General features: G+C 45.8%; 7 protein-coding genes across 7 annotated transcripts; 5 read left to right on the top strand and 2 right to left on the bottom strand.

The window, feature by feature from the left end:
* The first annotated feature begins 2,059 nt into the window (after window positions 1–2,059).
* Window positions 2,060–6,496, top strand: LOC115771013 (nodal modulator 3). The gene is made up of 6 exons (XM_030716532.1): window positions 2,060–2,223; window positions 2,290–2,836; window positions 3,179–4,061; window positions 4,116–4,294; window positions 4,357–5,321; window positions 5,386–6,496. The coding sequence occupies exons 1-6, from the start codon at window positions 2,075–2,077 to the stop codon at window positions 6,263–6,265; spliced, it is 3,603 nt and encodes a 1,200-aa protein (XP_030572392.1). The 5' UTR covers window positions 2,060–2,074; the 3' UTR covers window positions 6,266–6,496.
* A 33-nt stretch (window positions 6,497–6,529) lies between these two features.
* LOC115771020 lies at window positions 6,530–8,511 on the bottom strand. Its single transcript, XM_030716545.1, has 4 exons — window positions 7,968–8,511; window positions 7,439–7,586; window positions 7,027–7,383; window positions 6,530–6,966 (listed from the first exon to the last, which is right to left on the bottom strand). The coding sequence occupies exons 1-4, from the start codon at window positions 8,185–8,187 to the stop codon at window positions 6,546–6,548; spliced, it is 1,146 nt and encodes a 381-aa protein (XP_030572405.1). The 5' UTR covers window positions 8,188–8,511; the 3' UTR covers window positions 6,530–6,545.
* Window positions 8,512–8,773: 262 nt separating this feature from the next.
* LOC115760055 (cyclin-dependent kinase 10) lies at window positions 8,774–10,371 on the top strand. Its single transcript, XM_030701236.1, has 6 exons — window positions 8,774–8,956; window positions 9,023–9,095; window positions 9,165–9,339; window positions 9,404–9,606; window positions 9,666–10,112; window positions 10,168–10,371. Exons 1-6 carry the CDS (start codon window positions 8,822–8,824, stop codon window positions 10,299–10,301), a joined length of 1,167 nt encoding a protein of 388 aa, XP_030557096.1. The 5' UTR covers window positions 8,774–8,821; the 3' UTR covers window positions 10,302–10,371.
* A 132-nt stretch (window positions 10,372–10,503) lies between these two features.
* Window positions 10,504–12,283, top strand: LOC115760024. Its single transcript, XM_030701190.1, has 2 exons — window positions 10,504–11,857; window positions 11,920–12,283. The coding sequence occupies exons 1-2, from the start codon at window positions 10,625–10,627 to the stop codon at window positions 12,274–12,276; spliced, it is 1,590 nt and encodes a 529-aa protein (XP_030557050.1). The 5' UTR covers window positions 10,504–10,624; the 3' UTR covers window positions 12,277–12,283.
* A 21-nt stretch (window positions 12,284–12,304) lies between these two features.
* LOC115760064 (protein FAM185A) lies at window positions 12,305–13,855 on the bottom strand. Its single transcript, XM_030701245.1, has 3 exons — window positions 13,059–13,855; window positions 12,815–12,998; window positions 12,305–12,749 (listed from the first exon to the last, which is right to left on the bottom strand). The coding sequence occupies exons 1-3, from the start codon at window positions 13,629–13,631 to the stop codon at window positions 12,391–12,393; spliced, it is 1,116 nt and encodes a 371-aa protein (XP_030557105.1). The 5' UTR covers window positions 13,632–13,855; the 3' UTR covers window positions 12,305–12,390.
* Window positions 13,856–13,986: 131 nt separating this feature from the next.
* On the top strand, window positions 13,987–14,871 carry LOC115760080 (V-type proton ATPase subunit D 1). Its single transcript, XM_030701266.1, has one exon. It carries the CDS (start codon window positions 14,075–14,077, stop codon window positions 14,813–14,815), a length of 741 nt encoding a protein of 246 aa, XP_030557126.1. The 5' UTR covers window positions 13,987–14,074; the 3' UTR covers window positions 14,816–14,871.
* Window positions 14,872–15,208: 337 nt separating this feature from the next.
* On the top strand, window positions 15,209–17,192 carry LOC115760032 (translation initiation factor eIF-2B subunit gamma). The gene is made up of 5 exons (XM_030701203.1): window positions 15,209–15,478; window positions 15,540–15,687; window positions 15,894–16,254; window positions 16,315–16,455; window positions 16,529–17,192. Exons 1-5 carry the CDS (start codon window positions 15,322–15,324, stop codon window positions 17,093–17,095), a joined length of 1,374 nt encoding a protein of 457 aa, XP_030557063.1. The 5' UTR covers window positions 15,209–15,321; the 3' UTR covers window positions 17,096–17,192.
* Window positions 17,193–17,246: the final 54 nt, after the last annotated feature.

Here is a 17,246-nt window from a genome sequence, read left to right as displayed (position 1 = left end):
CTGCGTTGCTGCCTTGAGCGGCGCCGCAGCAGCGGGAGAGACTGTGATTGGCACGCGCTCTCCGCTTGGGCATATGAGCGCAGCGTATTGCCAATTATTTTGGCAAGCGCTGTGGGGTGTCGCTGTCGCTGCCGCTGCCTGGACATGCAGCGATCGCTGTGTAAGCTGCTGGGAACAGATCCGTGTGGGAACACATGTGCGTATGCCGCAGTGGAGGGTGCGTATGCGCGTGTGTGTGTGTGCTAACATTTCTTTTATGCCGCGTTTTTGACTTTTGCGCAGTTTTTAAACGCGTTCACAATGATGAAAAGGGTATATTGGTTTTATAGTTCGCGCGTGACAAAAATGTATTTACTGTATAAATAAAGAAATTAATTGAACAAGATGATTGCTAAGCTTTTCTAATAAACAATCTAATAATGTTTGCGGTATCTTTTAACAGAATGTTCCGTTTTAAGCGAAGATTGAACTGGGAACAGGTATTATGCAGTCGCTTATGCTCACTTGCTTTTTATACAGCTTAGGGTATAACTACTTTCTTCATATTTTGGTTTGCTTGGTTTGGTTTAACTTTTCGTAGGTTTTTTTTTTTTTGGCTTTCATCAGGGGGGTTGGAATCAAAGTCCATTGATTGTTGTTTAAATGTACACAAAAAAAAAAAAAATAAACACACCCCGAAAAATGGTCTCATGCGATTTTAGGCACATAGCCCTACGGGTGCACACAACTGCTTAATGGGTATATTAAAATTGAAATATTTGAGCGAATGAATTTTAGAAATAAATACACTGAACGCTGATATAGTATATATGCATATATGTATGGGCGATAAGGCCTAATGAGCTAGGGGCATTTCATTAAAATGATATTTATAATTACTTAGTTAATGCGGATTTCTATGACGCCGGCTTATCTGGCAAATGGACTTGTTTTCCTTTTCCCTTTGTCATCGGCGAGAATTCCGATTCTAATAATACCCGACCATAAAACTAATGTGTTATGCTACCGTCTCGACAAATTGTCTGCCTGCCAGACATTTCAAATAAATGTATGGTATATCTCTCTTCTTTGGTGGACTTAAGGTAGATCCGTGCATTTGCAATGTCGTCTGTGGCAAGCTAATTAGTTTTGAATTGATGGCGGCGACAGGTAAGCGCAGGCAGGTAGAAATCGGTCAAAAGGAAGCCGTGTGCATTAAAATGGCGCCCAGCATGTGACAGCTGACAGTTTGTTCACTTCCGGAAACCGAATCCGATAACTGTATCGGATGCACTTAAGCGAGCGCAGAATGTGCCAGGGGCAGGGGCAAAGTCAAAGTCAATGTCGGCAATTGATGTTGCATACTTCAGACGTTCCGTACAATTGCTCGTTTATAGCTAACAGTTATGGGGCTTTGTCTGTACGTTTCTTCCAATTTTGTATATATATATATACATATAGTGTAGATCATATGTGCGCCTTTTATTGGCCACTATTTATCGCACAGGCATCGGTCAAAATTTATAGGCAGAGGGCAATCCGCAGCTCAACGATGCTTGAAATGAATTTCTTGCGAACGACTTTCGCGTCTGTCGCGCTTTATCTGTATCTGTGTGTGCCTGGCAGATCGTTTAACCATATACTCTATGCGGGGGTGGCGGTGCAAGGGGGGAGACAGCGCGCACTTGTTGCTGTTGTTGTATCGCAGTTGAGCGTAATTAAAATTCGTTGCGATAATTAATATCTGACATGCTTATTTCTCCAGCAATCAAATGATTTCAATGTGAAGACATCTTTATATCAGCTAGACAGTCTTCATACATACATATACATACATTAGAAATGACTATTGAAATTCAAATTCTTAACCGCCAAAATTCAGTTGAGTTAGTTCATTATTCACCACACGTAAATTAGTTGTGCACCCAATCGAAATCGATATAAACTATCGTCAGCACTGGCCTGCAAAGTATCGCAACACCTGGCTAGAGGTTGTGGTTGCGATATATCGATATCGCTGCCAATCAAACCTGTGCGCCAACAAACTCGACAGCTCTGCACTTTCAGCTGGCAGCGTAAAGTCGAATGAGAAAAAATGAGGTCGGCAAGTCTGTTTTCCGGCTTTATATTAATTTTAATTAATATAATTAGCCAAACAAACGCACAGTCGAGCGAAGTGATCGGCTGTGGTGGTTTCATCAAAAGCCATGCCGATATTGACTTTTCTAAGGTGGAAATAAAACTGTACGTAAATGAGATTATCATAAATAATTTCATAAATTACTGATAAAATTTTTACTCTGGCCGCAGCTTAACCAAGCAGGGCTCGCTAAAAGATAAAACCGACTGCTCACCCTCGAATGGCTACTATTTTCTACCCATCTACGACAAGGGCGAGTATCTGCTGACCATTGCCCCGCCGCCCGGCTGGAGCTTTGAGCCCGAACACGTTGAGCTCAATTTTGACGGGAAGAATGACGTGTGCAGTCAGGGCAAAGACGTTAATTTTGTATTCAAGGGCTTTGGCATCACCGGCAAAGTGGCCCTCGCCACTGGCAGCGGTGCACGTGACGTAGATGTTGAGCTTAAGTCGGAGCAGGGCGAGATTCGACGCACCAAAACGGACATCAATGGCATCTTCTTCTTTACGCCCATCATACCCGGCAAATATGTGGTACGCGCCACACACGCCAGGTGGCATTTCGCCAAGGCGGAGCATAATGTGGTCGTCGTCAGCGGCAACACGGAACTGCCGCAGAACTCGTTGGTGGTCTCCGGTTTCGATATCAATGGACGCTTCGATGTCAGCACCCAGCTGCCAGCCAATATTGCTGTGGTGCTCTACAAGAAAAAGGGCGTAAGTAGCTGATCAGTTGAAGATTTATCAAATTTGTTGTCCCAAATAATACGCCATATTCAGGTAGATATGTTTGCATAAACCAAATTTACTTTACTTTTGCGGTAACATGCCCCATTCCGATGCGAATTCAAAATAACGTATTTTTAGTTGTTGCCCTCCTACGCGATTCTCATCAATTCAAGGTAGCCTTACAATTTTCACGTATTGTTTACAAGTATTATTTGTTCTCTTTTGTGTGCATGTATGTATATATGCGTAGACTTAAAATTTAAATACTGCCCTTCTATGCAATTCTCACGAATTATAGTATCTAATACATTCTCTACTTTCCACCCACAGCAAAATCTTCAGCCCAAGTGCGCGACAATCCCCAATGCGCCCTCTAATAAGTTAAACAATGAGTACGAGAGCGCTGCCGCTTGTTATGTGCTGGCGGAGAAGGGCGAATACAGCTTCAAGGATGTGCCCACTGGCAAATATTTGTTGCAGGCCGTCAATGAGAATCAGAACTTGAAACTGCATCTCACGCCCAAATTCTTGGAAGTAGAGCTGGGCAAGGACACGCTGCAGCTGAAGGAGCAGTTCTCGATTAGCGGCTTTACTGTCACGGGTCAGGTGCTGAGCTCTGCTGGCGGCGCACCACTTAAATCCGCCGTAGTGAAGGTGAACAATGAAAAGGTAGCCGAGACGGACGCCACGGGCAGCTACACGCTGGAGAACATTAAAGCCAGCAGCTACAACATTGAAGTCGAATATCCGCAGCTGCAATTTGAGCCGCTGCAGGTGAAGACGCAGATATCTTCGCCCACATTGCCCACAATTGTGCCCGCTGCTTATGAAGTGTGCGGCAAAGTTGTCTCGCCCAAATCTTATGTTGTGGGCATCACAAAAACTGGCTCCACCTTTCACACCACCACCACGACGAAGGCAGAGAGCGGCGTCTGGTGCGCCTATTTGCCCGCTGGCAAATACAACGTTGAGGTGCTCACCACGGATGCGGACAAATCAAACGGCATTCAATTCTTTCCTGTGCAGCAGCGGGCCGAAGTGCTCGATGCTCCGGTCAATGGCATAACCTTCTCACAGCTGCGCGCCACCATACGTGGCGAGCTGCAGTGCCTGCCGGATGCCACGGCCACCTGCACAGCGGCTGAGGTAACGCTGCAGGGTCTGGACGCCACCGGCCAGCCAACGGACAACAAATGGAAGGCCAGAGCGCATCGTATGTGTACAAATTAAATATGTATTCATAAGTTAACATATCTCTTGCTTTCAGGTGGAAAGTATACCTTTAAGGATGTGCTGCCTGGGCCATATGAAATTACAATTCCACAGGGAAATCTATGCTATGAATCTACGCGCGTCTTTCTAAATGTCGCCGCTGCGGAAGAGCATGCGCCGCCTTTGATACACAAGGGCTACGAAGTGTCCATAATTTCTAGCCATCGCGCTCTGGTAGGTGACACTTGTTAAACACCTGGCAGAGCTTACTTCTATATCATCTAACCATTTTGTAGATGCGATACGTTCACGTAACAGGGCCCTCTGAGCCCAAGGCGCCCGTTGAGACGCTCAAGATCCTCTCGGGCGTCAACACGTTCTGCGTCTCCAAATACGGCAGCTATGACTTTAAGCTGGAGGGCTGTCACATTTATGATGATTCGCTGCCCAGTAAATTCATCACACCTGAACCAGATCAGCTGCAAACGTTGATTGTCAATGCCATTGCGCACAAGACGGGCGTGCGTGTCCTGTCCCCAGAACCAAATGCAGATTCACTCAGACTTGCTGTCGAATCGGAAACGCTTGGCAGGCAAATTATAGCGCCCACAGCTGAATCACATAAAGTGGATGGCAAATACGCATATCGCTATGAAACATATCTTAAACCAGACGAAGTCCTCAACATAAAGCCACTGAGCGATGTGCTGCTCTTTAGCCCGCAGCATCAGCAGGTGGTGGGCAGCAGTGATTGCGTGGACATTGCTTTCAATTTTGTGGCCACACGCGGGCTCATATTGCGCGGCAAGGTCGTGCCCGCTATTAAGGATGCCAAGATAACGCTCAGTTTTCCCGAGCAACCGGCACGTGAGTCCATTGAGACGCTCACCTCGATAACGGGCGAATTCAAATTCGGACCCATCGACGATTCGCTGAAATTCGAGCTCACTGCTGAAAAAGAGTCGTATGTGTTCAGCGAGTACGATCGCCAGTCGAATTCGTTTAGTGCACACAAGCTCTGCGAGATTGAGGTCAAGGTGCAGGACGATGCCGGCCAACCGCTCAGCGGTGTACTGCTCTCGCTTAGCGGCGGCGAAAGCTATCGCAAGAATCTGGTCGCCGGCGACGATGGTGCCATCAATTTCCATTCCCTATCGCCATCGCAGTACTTTTTGCGGCCCATGATGAAGGAATACAAGTTTGAGCCCAATTCCAAAATGATTGACATCAAGGATGGTGAAACCGTGCAGGTCACCCTAACGTAAGTCCCATCGCCACCTTTTAGACCAATATCTTCAGCTATAATTCGTTTATCCTTTTTGCAGTGGCAAGCGATTTGCCTATTCCATCTTTGGCCAGATTACATCCCTTAATGGTGAGCCCTTTGCAGAGGTCAATGTGCAGGCCACCGCCACTGAGAGCTGCCAGCACCAGGTAGAGGAAGCGACCAGCGAGAATAATGGCCAATATCGCATACGCGGCCTACAGCCCGGCTGCACGTATACGGTGCGGGTTTTGACGGACGATGAAAAAGTAGATCGCTCCATACCCGAAAATCATACGATCACTGTCGCCAATGAGGATGTGCGCAACATTAATCTGATTGCCATTAATCCCATAAAGATTGTGGACATTACGGCCCGCATTGTGGCCTCGCACAATGACTTCTACAAGACGCTGCGAATTGTGATGTACAGACATGGCGCCTCCGATTCGCCTGTGTTCTCGCAGCGCGTGGCCTCCCCTTTGAATCCCAAGGCTAGCTTCAATCCCGGCATCATGGTGTATTTCCCGCGCATACCGCGCGACGGCAAAAGCTATGTGGTGGAGCTGCAATCGACGCTGTCGGACAAGACGTACTCGTACAAGCTGCCCTCGTTCAGCTTTGTTGCCGACAGATGCTCCGTCTATATGAAGCTGGAATTCAATGCGGAGGTGCGCGCAACTGAAGCAGATCTCAATCAGAATTCCATATCTGCGCTGGTGCTAATTGCGCTGGTGGCCATTGCCTTCTTCAAGCAGGATTTGGCTGTGAATTTCCTCAGCTTCGTGTGGACCAAGCTGAGCGACCTCGTCGCCGACTTGACGCAGCAGCAAAAGGGCAAGACGAGCGTCAGAAAAAATGAGCCCATTAATCAGCGAGAGATCGAGCAAATGGCCGATCAGATAAATGCCATCAAAAAGAGAAAGGTCAAAAAGATCTAGTCCAGTCCAGGCCTAAGACTTTAGTCACCATCGGTATTCGGTAATTGTTTTCTTTCTATTTAGTTTTTTTTATACTCTTTCCTTGCTGAAGTAGGAGACTTGCGCCTTGAGTGAAAATTTAGCATTTGTTTAATTGCATTTTACGGAACAAATAATTGTATAATTGTTTTGTTTAATAGCTGAGGCAAGTTTATTCTGTGCATGTTTAGTTTCATTCATCACTCTTATAGCTAAAATAAATAATTAAATAAATAAATAAATACACGGCCCTAGGACTCTTCTACTGCGTCAGAATGTGCTCGGCAATCGAGCTGAGCATGCGATCCCCGCGACGCTTCCTCTGCTGAGCATGGCGGCGCTCAGCCTCTAAATTCACTTCATTCTGCGTTTCCACCGTGTTCTCCTGCTCAGTTGCCTCGGTGGAAGCAGTAGCCTCTACTTCTTCGGCGGGCGTAATCTCTGGCTCGGTGTTCTCAACAAAAACACACTCGGGATTCACGGCGGCACATTCTAGGAAATTAGTAGCTCTCGTCTGTGGATTGCGCGCATTTGTGTACTTCTCGAAGAAGCCGCGACCCACTATGCGGAATGCCATGCTCGACAGCGGGTTCAGCTTGGAGCGGAACTCCATCTCACAGACAAAACGGCGGCGGCAGGCCTTGGAGTCCAAGCCCAAAAAGGCAAACATAAATTCGGCGATTCTATGAAATCAAAATAGATTGAAGACTGCTCAAATTGGATGATATCCAACGGCTACTCACTGCTCTTCGGCGGGCTGCTGGCGTGCTACGCTCTCGGAAATCTCTTCATCAATAATCTCCACTGGCTCCTCCTGCTCGACAGCAACATTATCCTCGTCGACATCAAGAATATCGATGCTGCGTCTGCCTCGACGACGCGTATCCGAGGGGCCGGTGGGTCCCGTGGTACCGGTAGGTGAATCGCCATGAACGTCGGACATAATATCCGAGCTGGATGAGTAGCCAGAGTAACTGGAGTAGCCGGAGTAGGGATCAAACGAGGGACTCGAGTCATACGAGCTGGGTGCATCATAATGCTCATGCTCCGAATGATGATCCAGTGAGTAGGGAATGTGATCGTGGCCAAAGGATGAAGGACTGAATCGAGAATAAAGTAAATATTGTTTTATGAACAGGCTGCTTCTATGCTTACGGATGATCCAGAATTATCTCTTGATTGCATCGGGCATGTGGCCAAAAGTAGCGCAGGCCCAAGTAAATGGCGCTGCCCAGAAAGAAGGAGACTATAACCACTTTCACCTTAATCCAATAGGCAATGGCCAGGGGCCACAGGTGACGATCTGTAACAAACGACACATCCGATTAGATAACAGCTAAGGCAACACTTTCACTGGAGACGCACAGAACCCAGTGGAAGATCACTTGGACGCGATCTACGACAATTCACAATTGTTTAATATATGCTCAGATTGAAAGTGAAAAGTGTTAATCACTTGAACGGCACATGCAGATCGTGATGATCCAATTGGTGGGAATTGAGAGTGAGAGATAAATATATTTGGAAACTTTCGAAAGAAAGTCTCCGAGTGCTGATTAGCAGGTGCACCCAGCTTTTGGCTCTGATAAAACAGCTTAGAATGGGAGTGAGTGCTAATTATTACGGCTCCAGCTATTACATAGTAATAGATTGTATTTATTTGCGAATAAGAAACAAAACTTACACCAGAAGCGATGGCCATGGCGACGTGTGCGTCCTTCGAATTCCAACAGTGCTCGGCCAGTGTTAAATAACGTTTCCGTATCCGTATCCGTTTCCATATCCGAGTTCGTGTTCATGATTTGAGTTTCCGCGTTTCCTGCTTCTGCCGTCTCCTCACAGAACACCAATGTGAAGTAGACCACAAGCAGCACAGCTGCATACCAAATTGTAGTTTTATTCATTTTGCTTAACTGTGTATATGTATATTCCGGCGTCTTCGGTTGGCACGTGTGTATTGGCACAGCTGCTGCAGAACTGATGATGCACTCAGCGCCGCTTCCAACATTTATATCGGCCCGTTCAAGAGCTTTGTTGCTGTTTATTCCAAGTTCAGGGTGATAATTGATGGTGGAGTCGTTTGGGGCTTTATCCAAAGATTTTAACACATGCGTAGATGTGGATCGATGACAGGCTGCTGGCAAGCGTTAGTCGTCGCTTTTAATGTCTGGAGCATGCATTTGAAATGAAATGCTAACGAAATTTCTTTAAACTGGCGCAATTTCACTTTCATAAATCGTGCTTGATTTTCTAGCCACTTTTGTTTTTACGCACCCCGCTCAAATTTCCCATAAGCTGGCTGCTATTATGAAATGCATACGCAGTTTTTTCTTCTTAATAATTAACATGAGCGAATTTTATACCATTGAAGAATGATTTTTTTTTTTTTGTTTGACTACCGATACTCCTAACGGTCCGCGCCCATTTTGATAACACTTTTAATGCAGCCCTATGCATTCTTGCGGGAGTTGCAAAAGTATCGATACTTGGGCTGTTTGTGTTTTCATGTCGGGCAACCATTCTTGAAAATAAATAAACATGTCTAGCGGGCAGAAATCAAGTGAATTGGAAAAAAATCCAGCGCCAGATCCCCAAGCGCCCATAACACGCAAAGGCTTTCTGATATCACTGAAGAACAGCGGCACGCCCATGCCGATACCGGAACAAAATGTGGTTTGTATCAAAAAGTATGCATTTGGCTGGTGCCGGCTTTAATAAACAATTTGTTGTATTTTTCAGTATGGACGATGCCGTCCCGTATCCGAATTTGAGAAGCTTAACCGCGTGGGAGAGGGGAGCTATGGTATCGTTTGTGAGTGCAAATCTCGTTGTATTGATTGCAAATTTTTGCCGAATCTTTCATTTCTTATCTATACTCTAGATCGCGCACGCGACACACGCAATGGCGAAATCGTGGCCCTGAAGCGGGTGCGCATGGATCAGGAAAAGGATGGCTTGCCCGTCAGTGGTCTGCGTGAAATAATGATATTAAAGCGTTGCCAGCACGAGAACATTGTGCGATTGCGGGAAGTTGTTGTAGGCAAAAGCCTCGACAGGTCGGTGTAAAACGTAATTAGCTAAAGCTCCCAGTTCCTGTAAATATTGTCATCCCACACACAGCATTTTCCTGGTAATGGACTTTTGTGAACAGGATCTGGCGTCGGTGCTGGACAATATGTCGCAACCGTTTACCGAATCTGAGGTCAAGTGCATAACGCTACAGGTGCTACGTGCTTTGAAGTACATGCATGCCCGCTATATAATACACCGAGATCTGAAGGTCTCCAATCTGCTGATGACGGACAAGGGCTGCATCAAAGTGGGCAAGTCGCGAATTGACTTTATTCCCATTTATAGATCTAATCATTCTCAATTGTTACAGCGGATTTCGGTCTGGCGCGTCTGTACGGCAATCCGCCGAAGCCTATGACACCGCAAATGGTCACGCTATGGTATCGTGCGCCGGAGCTTTTGCTCGGCGCAAGGACGCACACCACAGCCGTTGATATGTGGGCATTTGGTTGCATTCTCGGCGAGCTATTGCTGGGCAAACCGCTGCTGCCGGGCAATTCGGAGATTGCACAGCTTGACATGATTATTGATCTGCTTGGTGCACCCTCCGAATCAATTTGGCCAGGTTTCCTGGACTTGCCAGCTGTGCAAAACTTTACGCTCAGCCAGCAGCCCTACAATAATCTGAAAACCAAATTCCAAATGCTCGGCCAAGCGGGCAGAAGTCTGCTAAACATTCTATTTATCTACAATCCCAGCACTCGAGCCACCGCCGACGAATGTTTAAGCAGTAAATATTTTACTGAGCCGCCGCAGCGTAAGTCGTTACAACCAATAAGTCATTGCATATTGTAAACAATTTTTGTTTTTAGCTTGTGATCCGCGCATGATGCCAACATTTCCTCAACATCGGAATAATGTTGCGCCTCCGCAGGCGCAACCCTCCACAGAAATTCCCATCTCCCATTTACTGGATGTGTTCATTAAAAGACAGCGCTTAGAATAAATTTATAATATACGACTTATGTATAGAGTTATCCTAAGGGAGTATTAGTTTGATAACTAAATTAGGAAAAATATTTTGACACCAGTTGAATATCGTTATATTTATAATCTACTTCAAATATGTTTTTAACAAATCCTAAAAACGAATAACCGCACAGTAGTGCACGCTGTTATTAACAGTTCAGTAACGCTGCTAAGCTTTTAAACATTAACAGAAAATGTTATGTGTATCGAAGTGGATGAACTGCTAAATTGGTTCATTTGTTCAGTTTAGTGAATCGTTCGATCGAACTTATTCCGGAACTCTGCCAGACACCAGCCAAGATGACCAAAGATGTGGACAGCGCGGAAATAGATAATGTTGGTGCAGTGGTAAATGATGAAAACAAGATGCCGCTTCGGTCAGAAAACAAACCAAACGATGGTGCCGCATCGGAGTCGAATGGCACGCAAAACGGTGAAAATAAGTCGGAGTCAAATTCGCCCCAACCCAACGGAATTCAAAACAATGAGGATGCTGCAGATGCTGATGAGAACGAACTGCTTAAGCGCATGCGTGGTGATGCCGTTGGCGAGACAATGTACAGCAAAAAGTTCATATTGCAGACACTGATGCGTCTCAGCCAGCAGCCAGCGCAGACAGCATTGGGGTTGGAGCTGGAGGATGATTTGTGCAAGGTGTGGGATATGTCTGTCTCGCCGGAAGTTGTCGCCCTGCTACTGGAGAATGATGCCATCGAGCTAATCATGTTTGCCATCTCATCGAGTGAAGATGTTCGCCTGTATGAGATACTTATTGGACTGCTGGGCAACATGTGCGCGCAGGTGGAATGTGTGGAGCAGCTGACGGCACACGCGGATTGGATTGAGATGCTGCTAAAGCTGAGCACTTGCATGGACACATGCATGCTGCTCCAGCTGATGCGTGTCTATCAGTATGTCATGGCGCATGTGGTCAGCGGCAAGGAGCAGCTGGCCATCGATTGGTACATTTGCTTTGCCGCCTTCGATAGCTCAGCAAAGAATCTCGGCTTCATACTGCAGCAATCTGTTAGCGATGAGCTGCTGATAGCTGCGCTTAAGGCCATTAATGCTGTGCTGGCCAGCTGTGCTCTGGTGGAAGAGGAGAACGCCCAAACGCCAGACATTAAGCTGAAACCCTTCTCCGAAGTGTTTCTAGTGCCTGAGCTGTGCGATGGCGTCAATAATGCTTTTGTGCGTCTCATGCGCGACGATCTGGCGAAGCTAACAGATGAGGTCGATAGCGTTTCGGCTGAGCAGGCACCAGCCGGCGTTGATGATACCGATGCGGATGAGGATGGCGACGAGTCGAGCACACCAAAAATAAACTGCGAAATCGAAGTAATTCAAACCTACCTCAATATATGCACCATATTAGTGCAGCTGCCAGAAGCGCAGTTATCCATGGATCTATATGCCTCCAGCATTATGTTTTGTCTGACCCGCATTTTACAATTTCTGCAGCAGCCCATGCAGCTGCTGCCACTGGGCGAGCGACAGGAGGAATACCTAGAGGACTTGGCCCACATATGCAGCGTGCGTATTGAAAACAATATAAATTGTAATCCTAACTAAATTCCGCTTCAATTCATTTTCAGTGTCTGAAATACTTCTATGACAAGGCAGCTTTTGCTCATCTGCTCAGCGTCTGGTCAATTCTGCGACGGCACATTGAAGACTATGCCGAATACGATGAAAATGATTTTGATGCCTACGAAGATGAGCCACGTTCGCAGTACGAGGAAAATGCATTCAAACTGCTACGCCTGCTGGGTCATATGCTCGTCAGAGCTGACGTCCCAGTTTTGGCGAAGGATATACAAGAAATTGATGCCATCAAAGTGGAAATGTTGCGCGCTACTTTGCAAGCGGAACAGGTCGAAGATGTGCTCCTTCAGAGGGCACATCAGCGCCTCAGCGCGGTTTTAAATGACATAGCTGGCCAAGCCAAATAATAATACTCATAAACAGGACTGATTATTGTTGCACATATGCACAATTCATACATAAATACATACTTATACTTATATACACATAAAAGAAACTAGCTTAGGATTATTGGTTAAACCTTAATTTGTTTCACCTAATTTTATTTTTTGACGCAATGAATCGGTCCAGGACTGCTTGCCCAGGCGCACGCCATTCTCCCCGGTGCTGCTGATGACTAAATGATGCTCTTTTCCATTGTTCAGCAGGAATTTACTTTTGTCTTCGCTCAGTGCGTGGGACACATGCTCCAGCTCGTTGTTTAGATTAACCTGACTAGCTTTTACTTCTATGGTAATATTCTCAATGGCCTCCGATATGTTGATGATGGCTTCGTCTATGAGATTCTGCGCCACAATCTCACTTTTGCCATTCAGCTCGGACAGCTGCAGATTCATGCTGCCGCCCTTGGTAACCACGCTCAGGTTGCCATGTACGCCAGCTGGAAAACAAGCCAAGGTATAAATGATTGGATTGATTGGATGGATTATAGCACTAAAAACTCACTCATCTTTAGGTCACCCGATTGGTGCACATACACTTCGCTGGTTTTGTGCACATTCTTAAGCTCCATGCGCCCGGTTGTTGTTTCAAACTTGGATTTCTCCACATAACAGCAATCTGTATTAATGTCGCCAGCTTGTGTAGAGCATTTGAGGCTGTCGCCCTGCAGCTTGTCCAGATTGATGTTCTGTTAGGCATAATTTACAATCATATAGTGCAAATATGGACAGTTACGACAGCTTCTTACCCCATTGTGTGTTTCGATTTCTGTGCACTTGCCCAGCAGCGTGCCCTCACAGATGATGTTGCCATTTTCGCTATGTAGTGAAATGTCTGTGGCGCGCACGTTCTTGGTGACTATGTCCCCGGATGCCTTAATCTTTAGTGCCACGCCTTGTATGCCCTGTACTGTAACTTTGGCGTCCGCGTCAATGTGCACCTCGGCTTGTACAGGAATTTTCACATGGCATTTAAAATGCGAGTTTGGTTCGGTTAGTTTTTTGACCAATACATTCACGACCTTGTCATCATCGCAAACGTCCACATCCAGCGTGGCTTTGCAGTTGGACACTGGACCACCGAGCAGCTGTGCTATAAACACATTGCCACTGGTGTGCACATGGACATCAGCAGGCTCCACAAGCACGGATATGTCCGATTTAATATTAATACGTGCACAGGGGTTTACATAACGCAACAACTCTTGGTGCACCATGCGCCGGTTGTTCGCCATGCCGATTTTTGGTTTTTTGGAGTAGTGTCGGAAATAGCTTTGTATTGGTGTAGCCGGCAACCAATACAAACGTTGTAATATTTGCATTATTTAGAAATTTGCTGAGGGCGCCTTCGATTTGTTTACAGCTTTTACCAAACAGCTGTTTAATTGTATTGCTGCACAGCACTGTTGCTACGATGTGTTGTGCAGTACTATAAATGAGTACACTGGTTTTAGTAAAATGTACCAAAAATGTAAACGAATACCTTTATAAGATAGTAACTTTTCATTTAAGATAAATGTTGCACATATTTTTTATTTCTGGTAGAAATAAACCTTTTCTCCTGCAACCGTGTTGGCAACCGTGACAGTAGCTGCTACTGTGTGTATTTTGCAGCACTTTATCCCATTTACTGTGGCCTTAACCAACACTGTATTTATCCAGTCCAGTTGGAGTTTTTCAGTGTTCTTCGACGGGTGTGCAAAATTGTTGTGCGCAGTTAAAAAGTCGAGTAATTAGCCCTTACAACAGTTAAAATAATACGAAAATGTCTGGCAAAGATAGGTTACCGATTTTCCCGTCGCGTGGTGCCCAAATGTTAATGAAGGCACGTCTCGCTGGCGCCCAAAAAGGTCACGGCCTGCTCAAGAAAAAAGCTGATGCATTGCAAATGCGTTTCCGTATGATTCTGGGTAAAATCATTGAGACGAAAACTCTGATGGGCGATGTTATGAAAGAGGCTGCCTTTTCGTTGGCCGAGGCCAAGTTCACATCGGGTGACATCAATCAGGTGGTGCTGCAAAACGTGACCAAGGCACAAATCAAGATACGCACCAAAAAAGACAACGTTGCTGGCGTTACGCTGCCCGTCTTCGAGTCTTATCAGGATGGTGCCGATACCTATGAGCTGGCTGGCCTGGCCCGCGGTGGCCAGCAGCTGGCCAAGCTAAAGAAGAACTACCAGAGCGCCGTCAAGCTGCTCGTCGAGCTGGCTTCGCTGCAAACGTCATTCGTCACACTGGACGAGGTCATCAAGATCACAAATCGTCGTGTGAATGCCATCGAGCATGTCATCATACCGCGTATCGATCGTACACTGGCCTACATCATTTCGGAGCTGGACGAGCTGGAGCGTGAGGAGTTCTATCGTTTGAAAAAGATTCAGGACAAGAAGCGTGAGGCCCGTGCCAAGGCAGATGCCAAAAAGGCTGAACTCCTTCAGCAGGGCATCGATGTGCGCGAACAGGCGAACATACTCGATGAGGGCGATGATGATGTGCTCTTCTAAGTATTAATCCTATAGCATGCGTATACGTGTGTGTATTCCAGCAATATGTTATTGTTACAAAAAAAATTGATTAATTATTTGTTCCGTTTCCATTTTACTTCGCGAAAAAACAAAAAAAAACTTATTGTATGTAGCTACGTGCAAACTTTGTAAGCTTAAAGTCTATAGTGTAATTCCAATAAGAAAAATGTATGTATTCCATTTTGTAGTTATGTAGCGCTCAAATCATGCATTAAAGTCTTTTGTTGTTTCATGGAGCATCATAATTGTTGTAATTCAGATGAAAAGTGCATCAAATTATGGGAATCTATGGAAAAAAATGGGTCATCTGACTACTTTTTTACAATTGCAAAAACAATGCAAGTGCAGTCATGTGACAGCAACATATGGCCCTTGGGCGACAGTGTTGGTAAACGCCAATTGCTGCTCGAACAGCTGTGTTGCGTTTTCGCTGTTGTTCACGCGTGTTGGCATATTTGAAATATATTATAATTTTTTGCATAAAAATGCCAAATTATGAATTTCAAGCTGTAGTTTTAGCTGCGGGGCGTGGCACACGCCTGCCTGAAGTGCTGGGCGATTCACCCAAGTGTTTGCTGCCCGTGGGACCTTATCCCTTGATATGGTATCCACTCAACATGCTGAGCAGACACAACTTCACAGGTAAATAATTGGGCTAAGAGTTTAGGCGTACTTAAAGCAGTTGTTTGTGTTTTTTTTGTAGAGGTAATCGTTGTGGTTCAGGAGCAGGATAAGCTGGAGATTCAACTGTCATTGGAGCACACGCCACTTAAAGTCAAAATCGACTATGCCACGGTGCCCAATGACAGCGATTTCGGCACAGCCGACAGCTTGCGCTATATATACGACAGGTGAGCGATTATTGCACCATAGGAGCTACGCAAAAGCAATTTGTACTAAAGCTAGTAGGGCTAAAAGGTATAGGTGTGCTTCGCGAACGTGATGCGCCTGAGGGATTTGGGTTGGCGCGCCGGTCTAAGAAGCGAGAGGTCGCCGCTCAAGTTCTAGCATCAATTTTCTATTATTCTAGTATATAATGTGTGATATTCTCTTTCAGAATCAAATCAGACTTTCTAGTTGTCAGCTGTGATATAGTTAGCAATGTCAGTTTATATCCGCTGATCAACAAGTTCCGTGCGGATGATGCGTCACTGGCGCTGCTGCTGTTCAAAAGTGGCTTTGAATCGGATGTGGTTATGCCAGGTCCCAAGACCAAGTATAAGCCAGAGCGCGACATGATCGGCATCCATACGGCCACGCAGCGTTTGGCATTTATTTTTGCTGCCAGCGACTGCGAGGATACGCTAAATATCAAACGGCATCTGCTCAAGAATAAAGGTCAACTGGATGTCTATGGACGCCTGCTGGATGCGCACATCTATGTGCTGAAGAAGTGGGTGATTAACTATCTGCACAGGGTATATTAAATGTGACATAATGCAAAAGTAGTATTGCTTATTAAAGTTTATTTATTGCAGAAGGAACAAATTTCAACATTTAAGGGCGAATTCTTGCCGCATCTCATTCGAAAACAACATGCCAGGCGTTCAACGAAAATAGCGCCCGATACCACCTCTGAGCTGGGCGTCGGAACAAAGCATGAGGATAACATTTTGCATGTAAGCTATACGATTATTTCATATCATTTGCAAGCTCCCCAATCAAAGCCCATTTACACAAATCTGTGTTAAGTATGTGACGCACACGGCGCTGGACCAGAAGCTCACACAGACTTCCCTGTTCAATCAATCTTTATCGCACATACCCTACCACGGCGATGTTGTGCGCTGTTTTGCGGTGCAGGCGTCAAAGGATGCCATTGGCGTGCGTGTCAATAATACGCTCAGTTTCCTGGCCATCAATCGCAAGCTGGCCGGCATCTGGCAGGAACTGTGTGGCGATGCGCATCCCCTGATCTCACCCGGTGCAGTAGTCAAGTCAACGCAAACCAAGGACATCATTGTGGCCGACAATGCCAAGTTGTCGGAGAAAACGTCGCTTAACTTCAGCGTCTTTGGACCCAATTGTATTGTGCATCCGAAGAATATTGTGACCAATTCCATCATTATGGCCAATGCGATAATCGAGGAGGGCTGCAACATAAATAACTGCATCATTGGATATCGTGCCCAGGTCAAAAGCGGCTCTGTGCTCAATAACTGCCTGATTGGACCGAACTATGTGGTGGAGGAGGGCACCAAGAGCCAAGCGTTGCAGCTATCCAACGCGGATCAGTATATGGAGATTGACATACAATGATGGCCTTAAACTTAATGTTGCTTCTTTATTAACGAAATGAGTTAGAAGGCGGATTCTTCTAGCAGGACATTAAATATTACAAATAAGGTACATAAAACTCGCGCTAAATTTTGGGACTATATTGTTGTTATAGCATATACATGTGTGTGTC

This window comes from Drosophila novamexicana, unplaced genomic scaffold, assembly GCF_003285875.2.
Source record: "Drosophila novamexicana strain 15010-1031.04,08,12 unplaced genomic scaffold, DnovRS2.1 tig00000008-arrow-pilon, whole genome shotgun sequence".
NCBI classification, from domain to species: Eukaryota; Metazoa; Arthropoda; class Insecta; order Diptera; family Drosophilidae; genus Drosophila; species Drosophila novamexicana.
Note: the sequence above shows the minus strand (reverse complement) of the source record. Positions and strands in the feature narration are given on the sequence as shown.